The sequence below is a fragment of the Uranotaenia lowii genome, chromosome 2 (genome assembly GCF_029784155.1).
Source record: "Uranotaenia lowii strain MFRU-FL chromosome 2, ASM2978415v1, whole genome shotgun sequence".
Lineage (NCBI taxonomy): Eukaryota > Metazoa > Arthropoda > Insecta > Diptera > Culicidae > Uranotaenia > Uranotaenia lowii.
This window is the reverse complement of record NC_073692.1, coordinates 111,348,346-111,373,930: the sequence shown is the minus strand read 5'-3', so window position 1 is coordinate 111,373,930 and position 25,585 is coordinate 111,348,346. Positions and strand designations below refer to the sequence as shown.

Below are 25,585 nucleotides of genomic sequence, written 5' to 3'. Positions count from 1 at the left end.
AAACCAACTATTCTTACTTTATTTAAATTATCTTTCATTTAAAAACTTGTAAGGCATCTAAGCTGTCACTTCCATTTTTTTCCTAACTCAAATCATTTTTTTGATTGACAAAAATGACAAAAATGACAAAAATGACAAAAATGACAAAAATGACAAAAATGACAAAAATGACAAAAATGACAAAAATGACAAAAATGACAAAAATGGCAAAAATGACGAAAATGACAAAAATGACAAAAATGACAAAAATGACAAAAATGACAAAAATGACAAAAATGACAAAAATGACAAAAATGACAAAAATGACAAAAATGACAAAAATGACAAAAATGGCAAAAATGACGAAAATGACAAAAATGACAAAAATGACAAAAATGACAAAAATGACAAAAATGACAAAAATGACAAAAATGACAAAAATGACAAAAATGACAAAAATGACAAAAATGACAAAAATGACAAAAATGACAAAAATGACAAAAATGACAAAAATGACAAAAATGACAAAAATGACAAAAATGACAAAAATGACAAAAATGACAAAAATTACAAAAATTACAAAAATGACAAAAATGACAAAAATGACAAAAATGACAAAAATGACAAAAATTACAAAAATTACAAAAATGACAAAAAATGGCAAAAATGACAAAAATGACAAAAATGACAAAAATGACAAAAATGACAAAAATGACAAAAATGACAAAAATGACAAAAATGACAAAAATGACAAAAATGACAAAAATGACAAAAATGACAAAAATGACAAAAATGACAAAAATGACAAAAATGAAAAAAATTAAAAAATTGACAAAAATGACAAAAATGACAAAAATGACAAAAATGACAAAAATGACAAAAATGACAAAAATGACAAAAATGACAAAAATGACAAAAATGACAAAAATGACAAAAATGACAAAAATGACAAAAATGACAAAAATGACAAAAATGACAAAAATGACAAAAATGACAAAAATGACAAAAATGACAAAAATGACAAAAATGACAAAAATGACAAAAATGACAAAAATGACAAAAATGACAAAAATGACAAAAATGACAAAAATGACAAAAATGACAAAAATGACAAAAATGACAAAAATGACAAAAATGACAAAAATGACAAAAATGACAAAAATGACAAAAATGACAAAAATGACAAAAATGACAAAAATGACAAAAATGACAAAAATGACAAAAATGACAAAAATGACAAAAATGACAAAAATGACAAAAATGACAAAAATGACAAAAATGACAAAAATGACAAAAATGACAAAAATGACAAAAATGACAAAAATGACAAAAATGACAAAAATGACAAAAATGACAAAAATGACAAAAATGACAAAAATGACAAAAATGACAAAAATGACAAAAATGACAAAAATGACAAAAATGACAAAAATGACAAAAATGACAAAAATGACAAAAATGACAAAAATGACAAAAATGACAAAAATGACAAAAATGACAAAAATGACAAAAATGACAAAAATGACAAAAATGACAAAAATGACAAAAATGACAAAAAAGACAAAAATGACAAAAATGACAAAAATGACAAAAATGACAAAAATGACAAAAATGACAAAAATGACAAAAATGACAAAAATGACAAAAATGACAAAAATGACAAAAATGACAAAAATGACAAAAATGACAAAAATGACAAAAATGACAAAAATGACAAAAATGACAAAAATGACAAAAATGACAAAAATGACAAAAATGACAAAAATGACAAAAATGACAAAAATGACAAAAATGACAAAAATGACAAAAATGACAAAAATGACAAAAATGACAAAAATGACAAAAATGACAAAAATGACAAAAATGACAAAAATGACAAAAATGACAAAAATGACAAAAATGACAAAAATGACAAAAATGACAAAAATGACAAAAATGACAAAAATGACAAAATTAAAAAAATGACAAAAATAACAAAAATGACAATAATGACAAAAATGACACAAATGACAAAAATGACAAAAATGACAAAAATAACAAAAGTTAAGATATTACAATTTTTTTCAAAAATTACAAAAATTACATTAATTACAAAAATGATAAATTGCAAAAATTACAATTTTAAAAATGTCACTAAACCAAAACAAAATATCGCAATAATGACACCAAAATATCCACTTTTTGGCATGTCGAAAGACCATCTTGTTGTCTACAAGGAAATATATTTCCGAAAATTTCTCAATTTGTTCTTAAAATTTAAACTTTTTTTCTACTAAATGTTACCATAAGCTTTTGAGACATCGAGAAATCGTTATCATATGTAGGAAGAAATTTTAAGACAATAGTCGAAACACCAATACTTGAATGATGTTTCCTATTTTAAAAGATTGGTAGGTAAAACTGTTTGAATCGTGAATTTAAATCTTAACATAATTGGTTCAGAAGCTTCCAGGATCGCAACCAAAGCGATTACCTGTATGTAGTTTGTTTTTATAACAGCTTGAGAGCTAGCTGGAAATCATGTCTCATTATATTAAAGCTCGTTTTAAAACCGTTTCATCGAGATAAAAACTCTCGTCAACATAATTATTGACTATCGCGTCTAACATTTTGTTCGGTAAAATGGAAACGTATCAACCTGTATCTTTATTTCGTTTAACCCTCAAGGAGCCACAATATTTAAATAGTTTTATAAAAAAAACTAAGGTATTCGGATAATACTTATTTTTTAGGTTAAACTGTTGATGGTAAATGCCACAGCAGAAAATTCAAAAAAGATTTTTTGGTTTACAATTGTCTTTGAAAAAAACACTAAGGATATCATTACTCCAAAGAGCGTATATTAGAGAGTTAGCTGCAGCTCCATTTCGACGACCTCCCAGAGCAACTGGGCTGCGCGATCAAATGAAACCAAACCCGCCAGCAAAGAAATCAAGTTGCAACCTACTATTTATTAAATTAATAACCAACTGTCAACGAATGCGATATGATTAATTCCGCTCGGATTTATCAGCAAGAGGAAGGGGGAATGATCCGGTGCATCCAGTCTCAGTCAGTGACCACATTCGTTCGTTCGTTCATTCATTCATTCAGCATATAGAGAAACCTACCGCCTCGAGAGCTTTGGAAGGCCCAACATAAACAGCCAGCAAAGCGAATGGTTGGCTTCTTTCCGGCTCACGTGAGATTCCATCCATAAATCTACGACATGTGGTTATCGGTAGTATTTCCCCAAGGGTCTGGTCGGCTGCTTCCTCGTTTGGCTTCATAAAGATCTGCAGCCGACTGACCGACCGACTAAAAGGAAGGGACAGGTTTCTTCTACAGAAATAGGCCCAAAGGGTTTCTTCCTACTGATCGCCCCGACCTGCAAATAAAATGTGATCAATGTTTGAATTGAACTTGCAATCGCCACTTACATCCCTAGGCGGTTTCCAATAGACAGTCAATATGAGCTGGAATTTATTTCTTACATATTGACCATACATTGAACAATAAAGTTTTTTTATGCTGAACTTTTTATTCTGAATTCTTTACAATGACTCCATACTTTTAACTTATATTATGATGAGGCTAAATGAGCTAAGATTAAAAATAGAATTTATATTTGAATTGAAAACAAACAAAACAAAAACTAATCCAATCTATATTTATAAAATGCATAATCTTGCTCTGAAATCTGACTTATAAAAGATGTTTATGAAAAGTTCCCCAGTCAAACAAGCTATATGAGGTTTAGTTGTATCTTGTTAAAAATGATAGAAAAATTATTAGGTTAATGATCTTGAGTGGAACAATTTAGCCAATGATTTTTTATGAATCGTATCGAAATTTTGAAAAAAACACTTTTTCAAGATCTTTTCAAACAAGCTTTGTCATTTTTGCTATAATTTATTGAATGAAATAACGTTATTAGAAGCGTCAAATACATACGCCATTTTTGCTGCAATTTTCATGTATCTATGCTGACTTTGAACGTAAATTTATGTAACCCATGGCCGTTATGAACTGATTCTTGATGACTTAAAAGGTGGAAGGTCTCATAAAAAAGCATTATTCGGGTTTTTCAAACAAGTTTCCCATCAAAATATCAAATAATCTTGTAGTTTAAAAGTAAAATATAATCTTGAGCGGAACTACTAGCTTCCGAAATAAACCGCTAGGTGCGCTGCCTTATGCCTTATATCTAACACGCAGTTATTAGAACCAAAAATTACTTGAATTAGTGTCACAGCGTACCAAACCAGGCACAAAAAGTTTAATTTTTTGGTGAACAAGAAATGTTTTTTGATTCTTTCTTTCAGAGGGAAGCCGGGAAGGAAGAGGAAGGCATTGATACATATGTTTAAGCATAATTCGAGAACTTAATGGTGGCCAATAATGGTACAGTCATAATTTCAGAATTAGAAGCTATCTTCATTGCCATTACTATTCAAACTTTAAGAATCAGCTTTCATTTAAAGAGGTTGTTCTTGATGTTGAAATTCCAATTTAAAACGATTATGTACTAATATACAAAAATTCAAATTATTTTAACATAAATTTCTTCAATTCTACAAATTTTATCATGATTCATAAGGAACTGGAATTTATCATAAACTTTATTCTATGACTGAGTTGTTTTGGATTTCCAAAATTGATATAGAGCAATGTACATTTTTTTTTTTTTTTTGAAAACTCTGTAATTTAAGGCATACTTTTGTATTACTTACTTTGTCGTTAACTTCAAAAGTTGTTCGGGGCAATATGACCACGCAAAACACGTTCATTCAAATAATCATTCGAATATACCGAATAACTGAATTTTTGAGATAAAAAAAAAATTTAAACTTGAGTTTTGAGCAGAGGTGCAAAGAGATCCCTTTACGCTACATGCAGTGCCGATTCTTACAGCTCGACGTCAGCCACGAAAGAATCATCTTGCAAAGTTGCAAACTGATTCTTTCTTCCTTACCTACAGAACGTCGAACGTGTCTGCAAGTAAAATTCAACCGCGCGATGACTGCACGTTCCGAAAATTTCACACGATTCTCCGAAGTTAAGATCACTTGCAAACTTGCAAGCCCGAAGATAAAATCCCTTGAGCCGAACAGAAAGAATCATTTCCGAAGATAGCTACAGTCTGCAAGTTGCTTGCTTGCAGCGCCGTGATGCAATGTATGTTTGCAAGCTTGGAAGTTGCAGAACGCTAGAATCCTCCTTAAGCGGATCAATACTAGGGTGATTCCACTGATGATTCATCTTATTCACCCTAGTTTGGGAACCACTCCCTTTCGAAACCTTGTAAGTAAGAAACGAACCAAGCACGAAAGCAAAAACATATCCTTCAGAGCGTCATGCGGGTAGAGTCCGCACGCGTTCCTTGCCGAACGACGACTGAAAGGATGGTTGACATTTTGATATCACTTTCTTCCTCCGCGTGCTCGGCTCAGATTGGTGGAACGAACCAAACCATACAAGAACGAGCCGACGAACGTTTGGATTTGATAACAAGCAAATTTGCAAACAAACATCGTCGTTGGGGGAACATACCTACATATTGATCCGCCCAAGGAGGATTCTAGCGTTCTGCAACTTGCAAACATGCATCGCATCACGGCGCGGCAAGCAAGCAACTTGCAGACTGTAGCTATCTTCGGAAATGATTCTTTCTGTTCGGCTCAAGGGATTTTATCTTCGGGCTTGCAAGTTTGCAAGTGATCTTAACTTCGGAGAATCGTTTGAAATTTTCGGAACGTGCAGTCAAAGGATTTTATCGCGTGGTTGACTTTTAATTGCAGACACGTTCGACGTTTTGTATGTAAGGGAGAAAGAATCAGTTTGCAACTTTGCAAGATGATTCTTTCGTGGCTGACGTCGGGCTGTAAGAATCGGCTTAAAGTCGTGCGCTGCATGCTACATGAAGGGATCTCTTTGCACCTCTGGTTTAGAGAATCGATTCTTTCAAAATATGATATAGTGAATCAAAGTGAAAATAGCATATCTTTTTCGAAGTAAGAAATAAATTTGAACGTATATTTTGCGAACATGTTTGGAAAGCTAAGTTTCTGTTATTTACGTAAAAACATTAATTTTTGAACTTGAAAATCTTTAAAGTTAAAATTTAATTGAAATTTTCACTGTTACACAAAGAATAGGAATGAGAACTATTTAAGATGTTGACAGTACAAAATGGTTCCGCTCAAGATTATATTTTAACTCCGCTTAAGGTCAGAAAAACAGCTCTAGAGTTATTAGGATTTACTCTAAAATGTTTAATACATCATCATTAGAAAGCAGAAACTAAGATCTATCCCCTGAACTAAAAAATAAATTCGTTCTAATTCAACAATTCATACCACTTGATCAGCTATTCCGAGTTGCAACGAATTGAGCCATTAAGTTTCGCTCAAGATCATTTACCCTACTTCATAATTTTAAACTACATTTTTTGCTGTCTTGAACAAACTTGTTTAAATTTTGTTCAATTCAATTCAATTCAAAAAATAATATTTAAACCATCTTTTGGAACCTGGTTTGTAGCATAACATTATATTATTTATCTAAAATCTTTGTTTCTTTTTCAAAGTTATTTAAATATTTCATACTCACATTCGTGCCCTTAACAGAACATTTAATACATTCGTTTATTTGTTGTTTTCGTTAAAAAATAGTCAATCGATTTTGAAATGTCACTCCGATGAGCAATTATTTTATTTGACAAGACTTTTTTAAATATTCAAAGCCATTGTCTAACAAGCTCAAAATTATAATTATTTTTATTATCATTTTATTTGAATGTCATCTCGAATACTATCAGATCAAAAGCAAAATATTTGAAACACAAATGCTGGTGGTACCGTCCCGCGGGTGACTATGGATCAAAATGAAAAAAAAAAGTTTGATTTTGATATAGCTCACTAATATTGAAGATATCGATTTAAAATATTTACAAATTATAGCTGAAAAACAACTTCATCTTTTACTTTAAAAGTAGCTTCTCAGAAGCATTCAGTTTTAATTCTAGAATTTTTGAAATGTCTGTATAGAATTTACATACAAACAACACCATATAATATTGTCATGAAGGGGCAAATATTTATGATAGTACTCTACTTCAACAACTTTGATCCATAGTCGCATAAAGGCATCCGGCGAAGATCCAGATTTGAATCAAACATTGGAAATCAAATAAAAGAATTATAAATACCATACAGAATTCAAATTCAAGTTAATTTTATAAATTAAAATTTAAAATTTATGTAAATTCAGGTTCAAATATAAATTCGTATACATATAGTAAATTAATGATTCAGATTCACTTTTTACAGAAGTGTTTTTAAAATTTTTTGAATGTGTTGTTTTCAATTTGGCATTCAAAACTCAAATTTCGAAACTTTTTTTTTAAATGCAGGATTATAATTCAAAACTTGAATTATAATGCAGATTTTTGACTGAGAATTAAGATAAAGATATTCAGGGCTGGATAAAGCCATCGGGGGCCCGTGGCTATTTTTCACGGAAGGACCCTATGAATCGATTTTTTCACATGCTGCCACAGAGATCATATAAATTTTTTAACATACAAATATTTTCAAAGAATAATTGTTAATCCATCACGTGCAAACATAGCGGAAGAATTAATGAAAATGCTGATAAGAACTGATAAATGCAAAATTTAATTCACAATTTATTTTACAACTCTATCAAAAATACCCAAAAATCTCTGGATTAGAAAAATTTAAAGATAGATATCAAAACCCTTTTCATTCAAACATTGATCACTTGGTATGAGCTTTAAAGAAAGCAGAATAAATATATCCCTCATGATTATTTGGACGTAACATTAAGACTTCAGACAAAGAATCTAAAAAAAAATGCAACAGAATTATATTCAAATTCGATGGAGATACAAACAAATCACCAGTGAAGATCAGAACCTAAAATCCGATTTTATTCAGACCTACAATTAATAGTTTCAAATGAAAATCTTACTATCAAATTGAAAATAAAATCTAAATACAAAATTGAGAATCAAAGTTTCAATCAGCGGAAAGCAGGAATTGCAAAAATTTATAATTCAAATCCAAATGTTAATTTTACTTTTTCACCATGAAATTCTTAAAATGTAATGCGGATTAAAACTCAAAATTAAATTATTTTTTAATGTTATAAAAAAAAAAGAAGCATCGAAAATAGAATTACAATTTTGGTTATGGGAATTTGCAACCAGAACCTTCGAAATGGGTTTTATTTAATTTAAAATTTAATATTCAGCCCTGAATTTCTATGAACAAGTGAAATTTTTTTGAATAACTGAAGCAGAATTTAGAACTTTGAATGGGTTTTTGAGGATTTGGCATTAGTTTTTAGTCAAGATTGTCACTCTTGAAAACCCTTACTCCATTAACATAATTTGATTATGAATTTTAAATTTTCAGTATAGAATAGAATACCACGCTTGCTTTTAGAACCCTTATAGGGTTCACCCCGCCAACACCCCCCCCCCCCCCCCCCCCCGTACCTACTGCCATGGTTATGGTTAATGGTTTATGGTTAAAAAAAACTGTAAACAAGTTTCCCAGATAGACTGGCCGTTAGAGTGCCCCAAATGACCCGACTTTTGAAAAAGTTATGCGCTGCAGGCTAAAATTGACCCTTGGCCTAGTATAAGATCTTATGCCAAATTTGGGCGAGATCGGTTCACGGGAAGGGGTCGCTCAACGAGCCTGAAGTTTGTATGGGATTTTGAGACATTTTGTTAGGGAGAAACATGAAAAACCAGTTTTTCATCAATAACATTGGTTTCCGTCGGCCGATTTCTTCCAAAAACGGGTTTTCTTAAAGCCTAAATTATGAAAAATATTTCATCCGAAGACTGCATTTCAATAAGAGTTAAGATAAAAAAGTTATTAGGCTTCAAAAATGGGCTTACTTTTTTAACGGTGGTATTCAGCACTGTTAATGAGGCGTCAATATGTTCGACCGCCTCGACTCATTAACAGTGATGAATACCATCCTCAAAAAAGTTAGCCCATTTTTGAAGCCTAATAACTTTCTTATATTAACTCTAATTGAAATGCAGTCTTCGGTTGAAATATTTTTCATAATTTAAGCTTCAAGAAAACCCGTTTTTAAAAGAAATCGGCCGACAGGAACCAAAGTTATTGATGAAAAACTGGTTTTTCATGTTTCTTCCGAACAAAATTTCTCGAAAATCCATACAAACTTCAGGCTCGTTGAGCGACCCCTTCCCGTGATCCAATCTGGCCCAAATTTGGCATGAGATCTTGTACTAGGACTAGGATCAATTTCAGCCTGCAGCGCATAACATTTTACAGGTTTTGAATTTCCCATACAAATTTGGGGCAGTCTACTGGCCGTTTTATAGATTCGAATTTTTTTTTGTACTAATAGAACAAAAATGACCGTAGCATCGGTTAGAATCTTCAAGCAACTTATAAATTTTTCTCCTTCATATCAACCAATACCAATCCTTCATATTATCCATATTTTTCATCGTATCTTTACATGAAAACATATTCAAATAACCTCTCCATTTCACTTTTTTTCTGTTTCCACTGCATCTTTCATAAATACCTCATCTGCTTCGCATTCATCAGCATTTGTTTGTTTATTTTGTTTTTTTTGCAAACATTTTCCATTTATTTTCATTTTTCACTGTAGGTGTTGCCTCCATGATTTCCATCGTCATTCCGAACCTTTTCGACAGCCCCTGTAAGTACACACATACGATATAAATGTCGGTGTCCGTCTATGTGTATGTGTGTTTTCTTGTCCTTATTTGTGCACTGTGAGATAATTTAAAGGGTTATTTAATACTTTTGGTGGGTTTTCAGCTTGTTGTTGTTGATTATCTCACTGTTTAAATTGTAACAACAATCATTCTATTTACTTCAGAAGTTGCGTCAAATTTCGGTATCCATATCTTGACCGAGATTTTTGTGATTTATAACTGGAAGTTAGCTTGTAGTCGTTCTACACGTTGATTAACTGACTAAGTATGACACTGATGAGGGCGACGATGTTTGCCCTAGGAGAAGAACATGAGATGAGTAGAAGTTTGGCTCCCGGAAAATCGTGCCTCGAAAGCCGCTTGTAAATAGTTTCGTGGGATCTGCTGCTAAAAATGAGCTAACGTATCTACCATAAGTACAATATTCCGGACGACCTACTTTTTGCTGGCATGACAGAAACAGCGCCCGGCATTTCATTTTTGTTTGTTTTTGCTCCCAAACATAAACCGGCATCATGTTAACACATCATGCAAACATATGGCAACAATCCCACTCTCATGATGATGCTGGATGCTGGAACGGAAAACTAACTTTAGCCCTGAATCTGAATGGCTGACTGACTGACCTTCTTGCGTAATTTATTGCACACTTTTCTATGGGATGGAAAAGTGTCTACATACGTTGAAACATTTTTAGAAGGACAGTTATTACTGGCAAAATATGTTAGCTTGACCTCATTTCGGAAGAAATGAGTAATTTGCGAAAACTTATCTTTTAGGTAAATTGTTGGTTTCTGAGAAGAAATTATATGTAAAAATCCTCCTAGATACAACTGTAGAAGAGGCTGCCAAAATCAAAGGCCTATTTAGCAAATCTCTGTGCTGAAAATGCGCTGAAAAGTTTTTTGTTTTGGAAACAAGCTTGTTAATGCCGGTCCGGCATAGAAACATATACCGATTATTTAGCCTTTAAGAAAGTTTATTTTTGAACTAAAGTCTGTTTTTTTTGAGTGTACGTTTAAAAAATTGCATCTCAATCTTCTCAAACTTATCTCTTTCTCGATATCTCAATAAGATCGTAACCAACTCAACAAGCTCAACCTCAAAAATAATTAAGATAATGATGATATAAAATTCTCTTTTAAACAACCTCGCTCTTTCCCTTCCGCTCGCGAGAAAAATCTTAATGATGGAAAATTGTTTGGCTTTCACTGCTGAAGTTACTGGTGCAAAAATTTGCCCCAGAATTGCATAAGTGCTCCGCCGTTGCTCGGCTTCAAGCTTTTTTAAAGCTAGCGGCTGAGGGTAATCGGAAGTGAGTGAGTGGCCGTCGCTATTTTCAGAAGATTGTTTCGGTGTTTGGCATCATTTCTATACTAGTCACGCGGCAGTCGAACAACTGTGTCATGGGAAAAATTTCATGCCCCTCTATATGATTAAAAAGAATTTGTGATATAATACTTAGAGGGTACAATTGAGGAAAAAAAACTAGACCACTGAAACAGTGAGGTGTGGATATTTTTTTCTGATGTATGGCCTGGATGGTCTGGTCCGGTGTGTGTAAACTTAATTAGATGATCTTCGTTACGGGGTGGGTTACATGAAAATAGATGCTAACAAGACTAGCCAAATAATTTGAAACAAATATCATTGCGATTATAGCAATGATGAAATGTGATAAGTATTCATCTCTATATGATCATTAACATGGTTTGGAAATAAGGTGTCCCGAATTCAAAAACTTGAGTGCTGAATGTGTTTCTTGACTTAAAAAAAGACACCGTACCAAACACAAAATTGAACTCGTGTTTTCATATTTTGGATTCCGTATCCTGTTTACGATTCTTGATTTTCGGTTCGAATCATCATTGAAAATTGAAGTGAAAAGCTGTATTAGAGAACGTCGTTTAAATCTTGTTTAGATTCAAAGTTCTTGTTCATTTTTATTATGAAAAATTCAAACATAACAAAGCTTCAAAATGGCAATAGAGATTCATCACCGAAATTTTTATTTTTATTTATATTTAAATTTGCAAGTCGGATTGGAAATACATGATTGAAATAAAAAATTTAGATTGAAACCCAGAACATCAAAATTAAAATTTTTGATTCATGATTTAGGACCGTTTTTTGGTAAATTGCAGAGAACTTTTTGATGTTACGAAACACATTTAAATTTTGGCTCGAAGTTCAAAATTCAGATCCAGAATTATAATTCTAAGTTAAGATTCAGATTTGAGCTGAAATGAGCTCCACAATAGAGTCTTATCAGTGATAGAGTGCCCTATCCCGGACTTCCCGAACCCAAAAAATAGAGCTAAATCACATCGAAATGATACGCCTAAATTGGTTAAATGAATCAGAATTTAAAGGAATTCAAATTGATAGAAATCGCAGGCTTATAATAGTGATTGTTAGTTCGATTTCAAAATTTCAAATTTTTAGCCAAAGGTTAGCTCGTTTGCACAATTCAGCTGAAAATGACTAACATAAAGAAGAGTTTCAGTTTATTTTCAAGTTTTGTCTCCTAAAACACTCTGGTTTTATTTGAAAAAAAAACCATCAACAGAAATTAATTTATATTGAAAAAAAATTTATTACAAGAAAACAAATATTTTCTTTTCAAGAAATTTCAGGGGATTCCATATGTTTTTAGCGTATTGTTCAATATTACATTGCGGTTTTTTAAAAGCCAAATTTCAAACTGAAATCATTAACTTGAGCCGCAAAATTTAAATCTGTATTATTGCTTTTGACTATAGGAATTATTCTCATTGACGATTCAAATCTTTGAATTTGATCGAGAATTTGATAAATCTTACTTAATTTATTTGAGCATAGAATAAGTTTGTTTTTGATTGAAGGCATTCTTTTTAAAATTGTATGTTTAAATCAAATAACCATTATTGAGCTTGGCAGATTGCCCAGTTTTACCCGAACTTGCCCGGATAATTAAATTAAAATAAAATGTGAAACGTCCGGCCTGGCCCGGTAGCCCAAATTTCGTTTTTGCCCGCATTAATTCACATTGTTTGCAAAATCCATCGAGAAGTTCAAATTGCATTACCTATTTCAGGGGGGCCACCCATTCGGGAAAAGCGGGAAATGCGGGGGGGGGGGAATGTATTTTTGTCCGTTCGGCACATGTGCACACTCACATGGCGGTCGAACCATCCATAATTAACTGTATCGAAAAATGTAGTGCCTTCTCTATTGGGTACTACTTCTTCAATACAGTTAATTGATGCGGGACAAAGAATTTAGCATGTGGTCAAGCTTCTATTTCAAATGCTCTTCGCTCTTTTCACCGCCTTAGAATTTTCTTCTGATCTTCTATCCGTCTTTCATTTCAACTCTTTAACCCTCACCGATAAAGCCGCAAATTTATTTCGGGAAAAGACCGGATTTGAAATCCAACGGGAAAAAGCCGGGAATTATTCAGAAAAGTCGGGAATTTTTGGCTCAGTGAAAGTCTGTTCAACGAATTTTGGTCGAAATAGGTCGAAACAAGTAGAAATGGATTGACAGTTGAAATAAACTATTTTTTCTTCATTTGAAACCGCTGTTTCTTTTCCTAACTGGTTGTTTTGAACGTAAGGATTGTCGTCAAGAGCCAGGTGATTTACGAGAAATTTGCAATTGAAAAAGATGCACATCAACTCGACATCGTGCACCGAAAGAACTCTTCACATGAAGGGTACGTTAAAATGTACATAGATTTTTGCCACACTAAAAATCTTGTGGAATCTACGTGAATTTCAAGTAGCAAACAGAGCTTGCGTAGCACCTTAAATTCCCGTTATTTTCATATGAGTTGTACGTGAATTCCACGACTGAATCAAATATGAAAAGGGATTCGTTCTGCTACGTGCTTTACACGTAGATTTTATTGAAATACGAAAGTTAGTGATTTATTTTCGTATCTTTCAAATAATTAAAAAAAAAATTATGTTGCAGATGAACTTTATCAAGTCGAAAAAATAACAACTCATTAATACAACATGCACTTTTTATATTCACTTTCAAACTGACACAAACTGGCAAAATTTGTTTACCACAAATTCATCACAAAAATGGCATTTGGTTTGGCATTGGCATTTGGTTTCAAAAATTAAAAACCCTTACGTATCAACCCTTACGTGGCAACCGTAAGCTTTCATTAGACTTTGATAGGGTTTTTTTTCAAATGTTTCTATTTAATACGTTTTTTTTTCGATTAAGACATAAAAATTAATAATGAAATATTGAAAATAAAATATTATATATATATATATATATATATATATATATATATATATATATATATATATATATATATATATATATATATATATATATATATATATATATATATATATATATATATATATATATATATATATATATATATATATATATATATATATATATATATATATATATATATATATATATATATATATATATATATATATATATATATATATATATATATATATATATATATATATATATATATATATATATATATATATATATATATATATATATATATATATATATTTTTTTTTTTTTTTTTTTTTTTGATAATCATGAATTGCTTGACCAGGAAGTACTAGAAAAAAATAGATCACCAAAACCCCTTCCCCCCACCCCCTCCCACCATGAGGCAGTTCTTTTTTTTCAACAGAAAATTTAAAGTTGGTTCGAATTCTTTAACAAATAATCGAGCTTTGTACCATAAGTTTTTAGGTCCAAAAGCAAACCTTCTAGGACTCACATTGTTTCAGAAACAAGCCAAAACGTCCAAAAAGCAAATATCTCAAATGTATTGAAGCTTAATTTTCCCTTTTTTAGACTTGGCGCAGTTTTTAAAACATCGGAATAAATATTAGAAAATTAAGTTAATTTTTATCACATTGAGAATTCTCATTGTCTCGCTTGCCGCAAAACTTGAGAAATTTTTTCTTGAGTAAATCATAGAACAAAATTTTTAGAACTTGGTACAGTAGATTCTGAAATATAGAATACCGAATTTTGGTGTTTCCGGCTTGGATTTCTTCCGGTTCTTAATGTGTTCATGTAGCCTATAATGAATAGTACTGTACTAAATCAAATCATCTCCAAATCGCGTGGATATTTTGAATTAACTTCAACATGACAATTAAGCTGACGGCAAAAAAATGACTCATGAGGTTTTTTTTATATCGTGTACTTTTGAGACGATTTTGAATTATTGTGTGGAAAACTGGGATAGTCATATTTTATTATTTTGGGATGAATAATTTTCAATGAAGGCTGTTTTGTCAAAATTTAAAAACTGTTTTCGAAGAAATCAATGTTATTGAAAACTTTTAACTTTGACGAACAATGACTTTAAAAAATTTGGAAAATAGTTACTTCAATATCGTAATCCGGGGTAATATTGATCACTTTTTTCAATATATTTCGATTATTTTTTCTGTTAAGGGGTATGTTGCATGTTTTATATTTTCAAAACCAGTACTGGACTCCTATGAACGTAAAACATGGATGCAGAAATTTTTTAGACCTATTTAAATTTGATTTAAAAATCGTTTGCGTCTCTGTTCAGAATTTGATGCTTTGGGGTAATATTGATCAGTCTTTATTCTGACGGTTTTAACGAATTTTCTTGATCATAAAGGATACAAATCACCTTCATAATATTTACAAATGCTAGTTTATCATCTTAACCTTGATTTTTAACATTTTATTTTAAAAATATTTATAGTCGAAAAAAGAACTTTGATGTTGCCTACATTAAGGGGCAAAAAAATTATATTTACTAAATAATTTGAGCTTCAAAATACAAATGAAATTTTATTTTCAAACAGTCCTCTAGGCCCTCCCACTATTTCCATTTTCATTTTTTCTTTAAAGTTAACGATTCGATAGGTTTCCTATCCATTTTTCCAATACGGACTTACTCTTAGAGAATGACCTTATTTTTAAAATATCAAAAAAATTTCATTAAATGTATGTATGTATGTATGTATGTATAGTTCCCCCATCGGTAGCAAGGTCCAGCCTATGTCTGTGTGGCTTGGCCTTTCGAATTGACTTCTAGGGCTTCCACGGCCGATGGTTCGTCGAGAGAAAGCATCCAACCCTCAGAAACCTACAATGGTTGGCACTCCACTCCGCTTGCATAATTGCTTTAGGTTATCCCCAGATGCCTTCTCTCTGGTAAATGAAATACAGTATAAATATAATACGATTGTGGATATAATACGATTGAAAAACAATTCATAATAAAATATAACCATACAACAAGATATGTAAACAAATATAATAAAATATGATATAGATAATGATAGAATGAAAATAGTTTTATGTGAATACTACAATGCAACACGATAATTAAATTATTGATTATAATACATTAGAATGGTCCATTTAAATATAATATAATCCGATTCAATATAACAACACATTACATCAGAATAATGAAATGTCTACAAAACGATGTATTGATCAATTAACAAATAATGATAGATAATTTGATTCTATGATAATATTCGTAAATGTTATTCCTGCAATTCAAATAAAATAAATAAATTCTGTGTACGCCTGCGGAGTTCGCTGAATTAAGCTACAAATGAGTGTATTTACATAATGGTTAGCGAATGAAGTAAAATGTATCAAATTTATTTGAAATTTGATTAATATTTCGCACCTGAAGAATATTCCATAAGAAGATGAGAAGAACTAAGTGAAAAAGTCTAAATTAAACAGTTTAATATAATGTTATTAAATTTATTAAAAAAATTCAGTTAATAATATTTTACCGTCCAATGAGTTTTATATAATGGTGATATTTGAAAAATGCTTACAATGAGTCCAGTTTCTTGAAAAAGGGTTAATTATTATTGACACAGCTTGATGAGAACATTTATTCGATATGAAACCCCTGCAATTCATCATTAAAGCATAAAGGAATAAGTGTTTTTCTTACTCTCTGAAATGTAAAGAAAAAAATATTATGCTTAATTGTTTTAACTGAAAATTATAACCCAGAAAGCAATATCAAATTGACTGAGAAAGTATAAAAACATTAATCAATCGCAATAAAATAATAAACGTCCTGCGTACTATAATGGTTTGACTATGAATACCCAGGAGTACAATAAAGGGTTTATAAATACAATAACTCATAGTAACATTTTGTAAATAATCCGATTGTTGATACTTTTAAATAATTTCTAAGAAATAATAACAATTAAATATTTTTTTATAAGTTTGTAATAGTTCCTGGTTAATGTAGAAAAAGATTAAATTCGAAAACCAACTAGAATAGAGTAAATGATTATTCGTAGTTTCAATTACTCAATTTTTGAACTCTAAAATTTTAACAAATGAATGATATGGAAATATAATTATAATAAGGCATATGAAAATGATGTTAAAAGCAAAATGATCAAACAACGATGAAGCTTGATTAAAGATCAAAGATATTTTAATCCATTAAAACTTTGATTATAATAAGAAGTAGGGGAAAGGTTTCCTAAATGGGCCTATCGGGTTAAATGACCCTACGGCTGTTTGATGAAATGGCTGACTAGACAGCTTATCTGACCAATGCATTTTGAGGGTGATACGCTTAGAACATAAGGTAAGAAAGAATTTCGTGAATTTACAAACTCAAAAAAATTTAAAAAATCATACAAAGTTTTGATACATTTTGATGTAATATTTCGACTTTTTAAAATTATACGTAAAGAAGCTGTAAACAAAAACTAGGATGGTTTTTGTTTCTTACTCAAATGAAATATAAGAAATTAAACAAATTTCAGCTTTTGTGGAGGTTTAATAATGATTATATAGTGGAATAATAGAGTGTTTTTGTATGCCCCCATCATGTTTGTAAAATGCCTCCATCCCAAAATAACAGGTTAAATAGAATAAATAAATGATTTATATCATTGAACCTTCAAATCTAAGCTCTGAATAACATCTTAATAAAGAATCGAAGATCTAAAAACAGATTTGATAAAATTTTTCTCATGGATGAACTGCCTCCATAGTATGGCTACCCTAACTTTTGTTTTATTCCATAAAATTATAATATACATAGATTTTTATAAAACTTCAGCTTTGTCGTACGGAAACTATTACTTTCTTGCTGTTTCAATGAAATTATACGGAAATATTGCCCAAAAACCGAAATTTTGTTCAAAACATAAATAGGCGCATTTAGCCCGCACGGTTTGAGGTTCGGCATTTTAGACAACACTTATAATAAAATCGTTTCCTGGAAACAGAAGATAATTTTAAGATTAAAATTACTCCAATGTATGAAAAACAGATGCCTGTACACGTGTATATAGTTTTTGTACACATATTCGATGTGATATTTGATTAAATCAATGTTCTGCTTAAAAGGCGCATATAGCCCGCTCCTCCCCTACGTTCACAGTCGTAAACAAATGAAGCGCTGAAAGTATCCAGAACATAATGAAATTATCGAGGTAAAAGTTGAATGGAGTCTGAAGATACTTTAAATATGTGACTTGAGATGATATTCTTTGTCTTTAAACTGATGAAGTAATTTATCAATATATCTACGTTATAATCCTTCAAACACGAAACCCAGTCATTTTCATGAAATATATGGGCGGCTGTCTGTCATTAACTCCTCTTTGTATTATTTCTCAGCTGTAAAATATCACACTGAGGCATGAAATTGAAAAAAAAATTAAAAAATATGATAATTGTGTTGTTTATGGATTTTTCAATGTGTTCCTAGCTGAACTCAGTCTTATATAGTAAATGTAAAAATCTGGTAATCAAATCTATCCATTTAAAACTAATTTCAAATGCGATAGTGCGGGAATTTTGCCACTACTCATGACTCAGCTGGTGCGATTCATTTAACAAAAAAAAGTATAGCAGTCTAGCTCCTCTGTTGTTTTGATGAATGTCCACAATAATCTTATTACAACTATTAAAAGAAATCTATTTGAAGTTTGTTGGCTATTTCTATCCACCTTAAATTGTTGAATCAGTTTTGGTTGATTCACATTTATTGCATTTAGTAAAGAACCCTCCCTTTTATTAAATCTTTTCCATTACTCTGTATATTTTGAATTTTTCGATAAACAACAACGCTGGAAAAAAAACAAACAACATATCTTGAAACGAAACTATTCGATCAATTGCCGTAGTCGTAGTGTTCTATAATGCGTTATATAATACATAATTATGAGACCGAGTCTCCGAGGATGTTTTTAAAAAAGTTTTATTTTCACATTCCTCTTACTTATTCACTAATCACTATCACTAAACTAACTGCTAACTGCACTTCCTGCTGCTGAACCACTTACTGCTGCCGGGTCGGGAACCAAAGAGAACGAGCATGCCTTCGCTATCGGTATTTAAGTGATCATATTTGCTTACGATGCAATTATGATCACCGCGTGGTTGCGCGTGGCTTGGGAGCGCCACGTTTATACATCCTGTCTCGGGTTCTGGGAGAGGGATGTATGTAACTCCTCCGGGGGGTGAAAAAGTGTCGTCCTCGACACTTAGCCGTCTGTTGATTTCTTGGTTTCTGCTGCTTCCCGTGGTTTATTCCTTATTTTGATAGTTACTCTTTTCTTAAAGATACAAAGAAAGGTTAGAGTTATCAAAATGATTATGCTAGTGGATATTCCACCGAAAGCTGTAAGCGAAAATTTTCGGAATCCAGAGTGTTCAAGTTTGATCAAGTCTAACTTCAGTCTATTCTGGATCGTCTCGTTGTGGATTAATGAGATGTTGTGATCCTGAATAGTATTCCACTTCATCGTAAGATTTGGAAAGGCTCCTTGTATTTCTTCGGTATTACTAACACGTTCTTCTGAAGAAAATTTCTGCCCATCTATGGTAATGCTACAGTTAGAAATTGTAAGCATGAAATTGCCATGCAACTCACGATTATGTGGCCCACAATCTGTTTCTAATCTGGAGCCTCTTGCGTTATTGATCAGAATCTTGTTATTGTCGACTAATGAAATTCTTGTGGTATCTTCTAAAACAGATTTGCATTGTCCTTCTATTCCAAATATAATTGAATTAGTACAGCTATCTTTCAGGGGATTAAGAAAGACATCGCGTTGAATCAATTTTTCTGGGTATTCAGTTTGAAATAGTTGTTCTTTGTATTTCACTATGTGATTTGGAATGTTAGTAATCACATGATTGTTGACTGTTAATGGGATGAGTTGGATTATTTCACAGTCTCCTTTGATTTTAGGGACTTCGAGTATGTATAGCATTGTATCGTGTTTTGATGCTATTTTTGGCTTAGCATAATTTAGAGCTTCCTCAGGAAATTTCGTTTCGATACCTTGTTCGTTGAGAATTGCTTCGATTGAGAGGATTTCTTGGAGAGATAGTAGCTTACTGTTTGGCAGTTCAATTTTTGTCTTCAGGATTGTGTTTTCTAGTTGCTCTAGAATCTGATTCGTCGTGTCCATGTATAGGAGAAGGGTTACTGCATCCATTTCTTCCATTATTAATTTGTTTTCCATGGATTCATGTTCCAATAGCTTGTTGATCGTCCCTGTTATTTCCGAAATTCGGGAATCAATGAGAGAATTGATCCTGACTTGCTGGTTGTTCTGTTCTATGAGTTCGTTCATAGTTTTGTTGATGATGTCCAAATCGTGTGCATCCGGGGTTCCGGCTATCCATTTCCAGGCGGTTCCAATCTGGTCCCATCGTTTGCTTCTTCTTGGTTTCAGTGGTTTCAACAGGTGTAAGTTATTTACTAGCTGTCTGCTTTTCTGAATAACTAAACTTGTTATCGGATGGTTTGTATCTAGTTTCCTTGATATTTTTACAAAATTGTATACGTTTGATTCCAAATTGGTTATGTTAATCGGATGTATAATTTTGACAATCCCTGATTGGATTTTACAATTTCCGGTTTTTAACAAAAGCATCGGGTCGTTTGATAGGTTTCTAATTCCTAAATAGTTACATTTTGTTGACCCGGTGATTGAAGAAACAAATAGTAGGATCGCAAGTGATTTCATCTGAAAAATAAAAGATATTAGAAAAGGTTGGCTATTCTTTTATAATCTAGAAAACATGATTTTCATGTCATGTAAGTCTTTTTATGTTTTTCTTGTGCCTTTTAACGCGCCTTTTATTTTTGAACGTTTTATCTGTAATTTCTTGAGCGTTTGTCGGTTTTGCCCTTGGATCTAATTTTTTCCTAATGTAAGGAATGACGAATACTTCTTTGCCTTCCTCTATGATTGGTGGTTCAATTCTGTTCTTATTCTGTTTATCTTGTTTGTTTTTAGCTTTTTCTAAATTAATTTTTATTTTATTGAAAATTTGAGTAGATTCTTCGTTTATTTGTTGAGGGTTTTGAATATTATTTTGTCTAAAAATGACCTCGTTAGGCGAGTAATGTGTCGCTGAGTGTATTGAATTGTTGTAAAGTGCTGTAGCTAATAGAACCATTGATGTTATGTTCAAGTGTTGGTGCTTGTGTTTATTAGTGTTTATGATCTCGATCATTGTCGAATGTGTTTTTTCTACTTGTCCATTCGATTCTGAACACGATGCATATTTGAGGTCAACATTTAAATTGTCGAGATAGTTTTTCAAGTGAATTGAACAAAATGTAGTTTCGTGATCAGTTATGATTTGCCTTGGGGTTCCGAAAGTCATAAAATATTGTGCTAAGGCATTTTTGACGTCTGTTAAATTTTTAGTATCCATAGGGATCAATTGCGCATGCTTTGAAAATGCGTCAACTAAAGATAAAAAATTTTGTTTGTTAATTTGGAAAATATCCATGTGAACTCTTTCAAAAGGTCTGTCTGTCGTGGGTCTTGATGAAATTTTTATGTTGTAAGGTTTACGTTCATATTTATGCATATTGCAAATCTTACACATTTTTGTAACCATTTTAATTTTTTCAATCATTTTGGGCCAAAAATAACTTCTTCTAATTTGACTTTCTACTTCTGTGACTCCTCTGTGGGCTCTGTCATGTTCTTTGCTCACAATGGCGTCTTGACGGGCGTCCGAGTTAACGTCTTCTACCAAGTTTTGAGTCATTACAAAGTGTCCGTGTTCATTAAAGTGTTCCTTGTATACATCTTGGATAAGTTGGGTAATATTTTCTGGTGCTAATATAGCCGTTTGCTTGTAATCATGAAATTTCTTTATGCAGTCACGTATTATGTCGTGATTAAATTCTTTTCTAGCTATAGTCACTCTTCGAAATTTTGGAAAGGGGTTGAAAATTAAGTCGCTCGTAAAGCTTGCTTTTTTAAATATGATTTGGTTTCTATAAAAGTTTATTGGTCTTTCTGTGAAATGAATAAAGTGATCGTCGGAAGTTTGCGCTGAATGAATCGTTTCAGTGTCATCGTCATCTTCGTCATTGTCTTTTAAAATGTTATCCGTTGCTGCAGGAAGAACATTGTTAGATTGTGATGGATTTTCTTCTGGTTGGCCATCATCGGTTTGATTGTGTTCCTCTTCTGGTGGGTTGCTGGTTGATGCCTCTCCTTGACTCGACCAATTTTCTGAAAATGTATCTTGGGAGACTTCTGAAATTGAAGAATTTGTGTTATTAAAGTTTAACTCGACTTCGTTTTCTATTTTTCTACTCAACGCATCTGCGACTACGTTGGTTTTAGCCGGTTTGTAAATAGGGGTATAGTCATAGCTTTCTAGCTCCATTCTCCATTTTAGGATTTTCTGATTTTTATTGCAATTTTTGATAAATTGAAGGGGTTTGTGATCTGTTAATAACGTAAATTTGTTACAAAAAAGATATGGTTTGAGTAAGACACCTTGATTTTTTAATACTGTGTCAAATAATTTTTCTTTTTCCAGATGTGAGAGGTGATCTGTACTAATTATGCTCTCTAGAATTGTTTGATTAATTACAGATCCTTGTTTTAATGGGATTGGTGTAATTGTTTCAAAGTTGTTTACCGTGAGGTTGATTCGGTCATTGATGACTGGTTTTTCAGCTTTGGTTGTCTGGACGAAGCAAAAATTTAGGTCTAAATCGTCTATTTCATCATCTATTTCTTCGTTTTTAATTTCGTTATTATTTATGGTTCGGTTCAGCGTTAACCTACTTTTAACTGAGCCTATCTCCATTGGTTGGGGACTATTGTAGGTATTTTTCTGATCGTTAGATTTTTCCTTATCATTGGTGTCATTTACTGGATATTTGAAATTTTTCTTTTGGAATGGGGGTTGTTGTGCAATACTTTCTCTGCTTTTAAATTTGCAGACGAAAGCGTAAGCTTCCTCGATGTTCTCCGGTTTTGCGGCCTGCACATACCCAAAATAGGGTTCTTTAAGGCCAGAAATGAATGCGGCGAGGATGTCTTCGTCAATGAATGCGCTTATCGCATCCCAATTTTGTTTGTATTTAATTTTTTGTTTGGCTAAACTTTTTATATTTTGCCCAATTTCGGTAATTATTTGATAATATTTATGAAGGGACATGTTATCCTTCATTTTCGTTTGCCATAGTTGGCTTTTGTAAAAGGTCAGCTCCTGCTTGTCGCCTAATGCGTTCCTGAGGACTTCGCTTGTTTCTTCGAAGGTTCGCGGGTTGCCCGCCAGACAAATGATGTCCCGTGCTTTCCCTTCGATTTTATTTATGACGGCTGTAACATAAATTTCATACTGGCATGTTGTGACCAGCGGTTTGAAAACGTTAAGTGTTCTCTCAGCGTTATCCAGCCAAGCTGGAAGTTGCTTCCTGTTTCCGTCGTATTTAGGAATTGATTTTATGGGGTCTGGTATAGCAAATAAATTTTCTAATCTCCCTGTTGGTTCATTAACTGAATTTGGATTATTGTTTGCTAGTGCGTTTATTGCCAACTGTTGTTGGTCTTGGGTTGAATGAATTTGGCTGACCATAGTGGTTAGGTGCGTGATTTGCGCCACGAGGTCTTCCATTTTTGTTTGTTCTAATTTCAGTGCTCCTAAATCGGGGGGATTTTTTATAGGAACGTGTGAAAATTCACCAGATTCTTCCGAAATTTCTGAATCCGAAATATCACTAAAGATAATTTCCGAACTGAATAATTGTCTTGCCTTTTTCAAAGCGTTTAGCTTTCTTTCTTTTGGCATTAATTTAATTGATGAAACCCCTTTAGTTTGCTTAGTCAGTATGAACGAGCAGAGGGAATCTTATTTCAGTCTCCTTTTATAAACACTTGGCGTGAACTAGCAGCGCGAGCTTTTTGCTTAGTCCGCCTTATGCGCGTTTCAAATGGTGACTATGTGGTTTATTTTAACTTTTTGTAGAGATCTGCCTATCTGGTAGTACAGATCAATACCAACAAAATTTTAGCAATTTTCTAAATTTCAGAGCCTATCTGGTAGGGTAAGTGAGCCTTAATTTGGCATGCTCCTTATCTTGGCCTGCCAAAATGCATTTTGGTGTTTTTGATGTCAAACATACGCCAAAAAATGAAAAAAAAATCAAACATAACAGAAAATCGCATATTGCAACATTCTGCATAGCATTTGTTCACAATTGAACTCAAATGATTACGAAATAATTTTTTTTCACATGACAAACTGCAAATAAAATCATGATCTTCGGAAAAAATCTTAAATGAACCTACCTTGCTAGTGCATCAGCCAACTTCGGATTGATTTTGAAAACACACCTCTTCACGGAAAAATCACTAAAAATCACCGTTGGTTACAGCGAAACATGGCAAAAAATATAAAATTATTATTTACTCCAAACTACGTACATTTTTATCTAGAATTTAAGAAAATATAAACATTTTTTTTGCCTAATCTTGGCATGCAATTTCACAAATAGAAGTACGAATGTGTGTGTGAAAACGACATCAGTAGGCATTCGGCAGCCGGCAGCCGGCGGCCGTTCGTCGGCCGACGGTGCACAGTGGTCTGGAAATTGAAAAGCCGGTCAAAAGTAAAATGAATGATTGAAATAAATTTAAAATATCATGAATGTATTTTGGACTAAAATTAATTCATTTATCTCTCAAGTCGACTCAAGATTATTTGGCATCTTAGTTGGAATTATAATGCTACAATTTGAGCTGCTCTTTTTTGGTAAATTTCGAGAACTCTTCTTCTCTTTTCTTCTTACCTCTCAATAAATTAATTTACCGGATCCGAATCCGAATTGATATCTTGGATCTCAATGTTGAAGTTACTATATCCATACCCAAAAAATTCCACATTTGGAAATGAGGTTCAACGTATTTTGATTTAATTTGATTTGCTGCATATGTGTCGCTTTGAAAGAAATTGTTATAAAGCTCAAATTATGACACCCTAAATATTATGTTTATTCAAAAAACATTATTGCACTGCAATGTTGGAATACTATGTTGTAACGAATTTGAATTTTTATTGTTTGCAGTTTCATGTGAAATCAAAAATAATATTTTGACCAAGTTTGTTTTTTATTATAGATCACTGTGCAGCAGCAGGAGGTGATAACGTTTGTTCTCTGTTGGAAAGGAATATGCGAAAGAAGCGCTGCCGAGTATGGGTGGTGATTTTGCATGAGTGCGAGTGGGATGCAGCACGAATTTCAGCCAGCTTTTGCATTTGCTGTTCGCCTCCATTGCCTATAGTTTCCAAACGAATGAGTGAGATGCAATCTATTTCTATCAGACTGGCTGGAGTGAGCGAAAGTTTGTCTTGTTTTGCTTTCCCGGTGTACACAAACGATTTCTAGAAAATTCCTCAGGGCGACATTTTAAATATGTATGTTTAAAAGAATCTTTCGCTGACTCAGTTTTAGCTTTAGCTTGCTTCTTGCCTCGATCATAATAGTTTTGAAAATGTCGGCCCTCCTTTTATGGGAGCGGAATAAAAAAATATGAACATTTACTATCTTATGTTACC

The 25,585-nt window shown here is 32.3% G+C and overlaps 1 protein-coding gene across 1 annotated transcript in view; it reads left to right on the top strand.

The window, feature by feature from the left end:
- Positions 1 to 25,585, top strand: part of LOC129742383 (protein spire-like) — a 431,262-nt gene that overhangs the window by 264,330 nt on the left and 141,347 nt on the right. Inside the window, exon 9 of the mRNA XM_055734284.1 lies at positions 9,646 to 9,696. Within this exon, the coding sequence (XP_055590259.1) occupies positions 9,646 to 9,696 (51 nt within the window). The remainder of the gene's footprint in view (positions 1 to 9,645; positions 9,697 to 25,585) is intronic.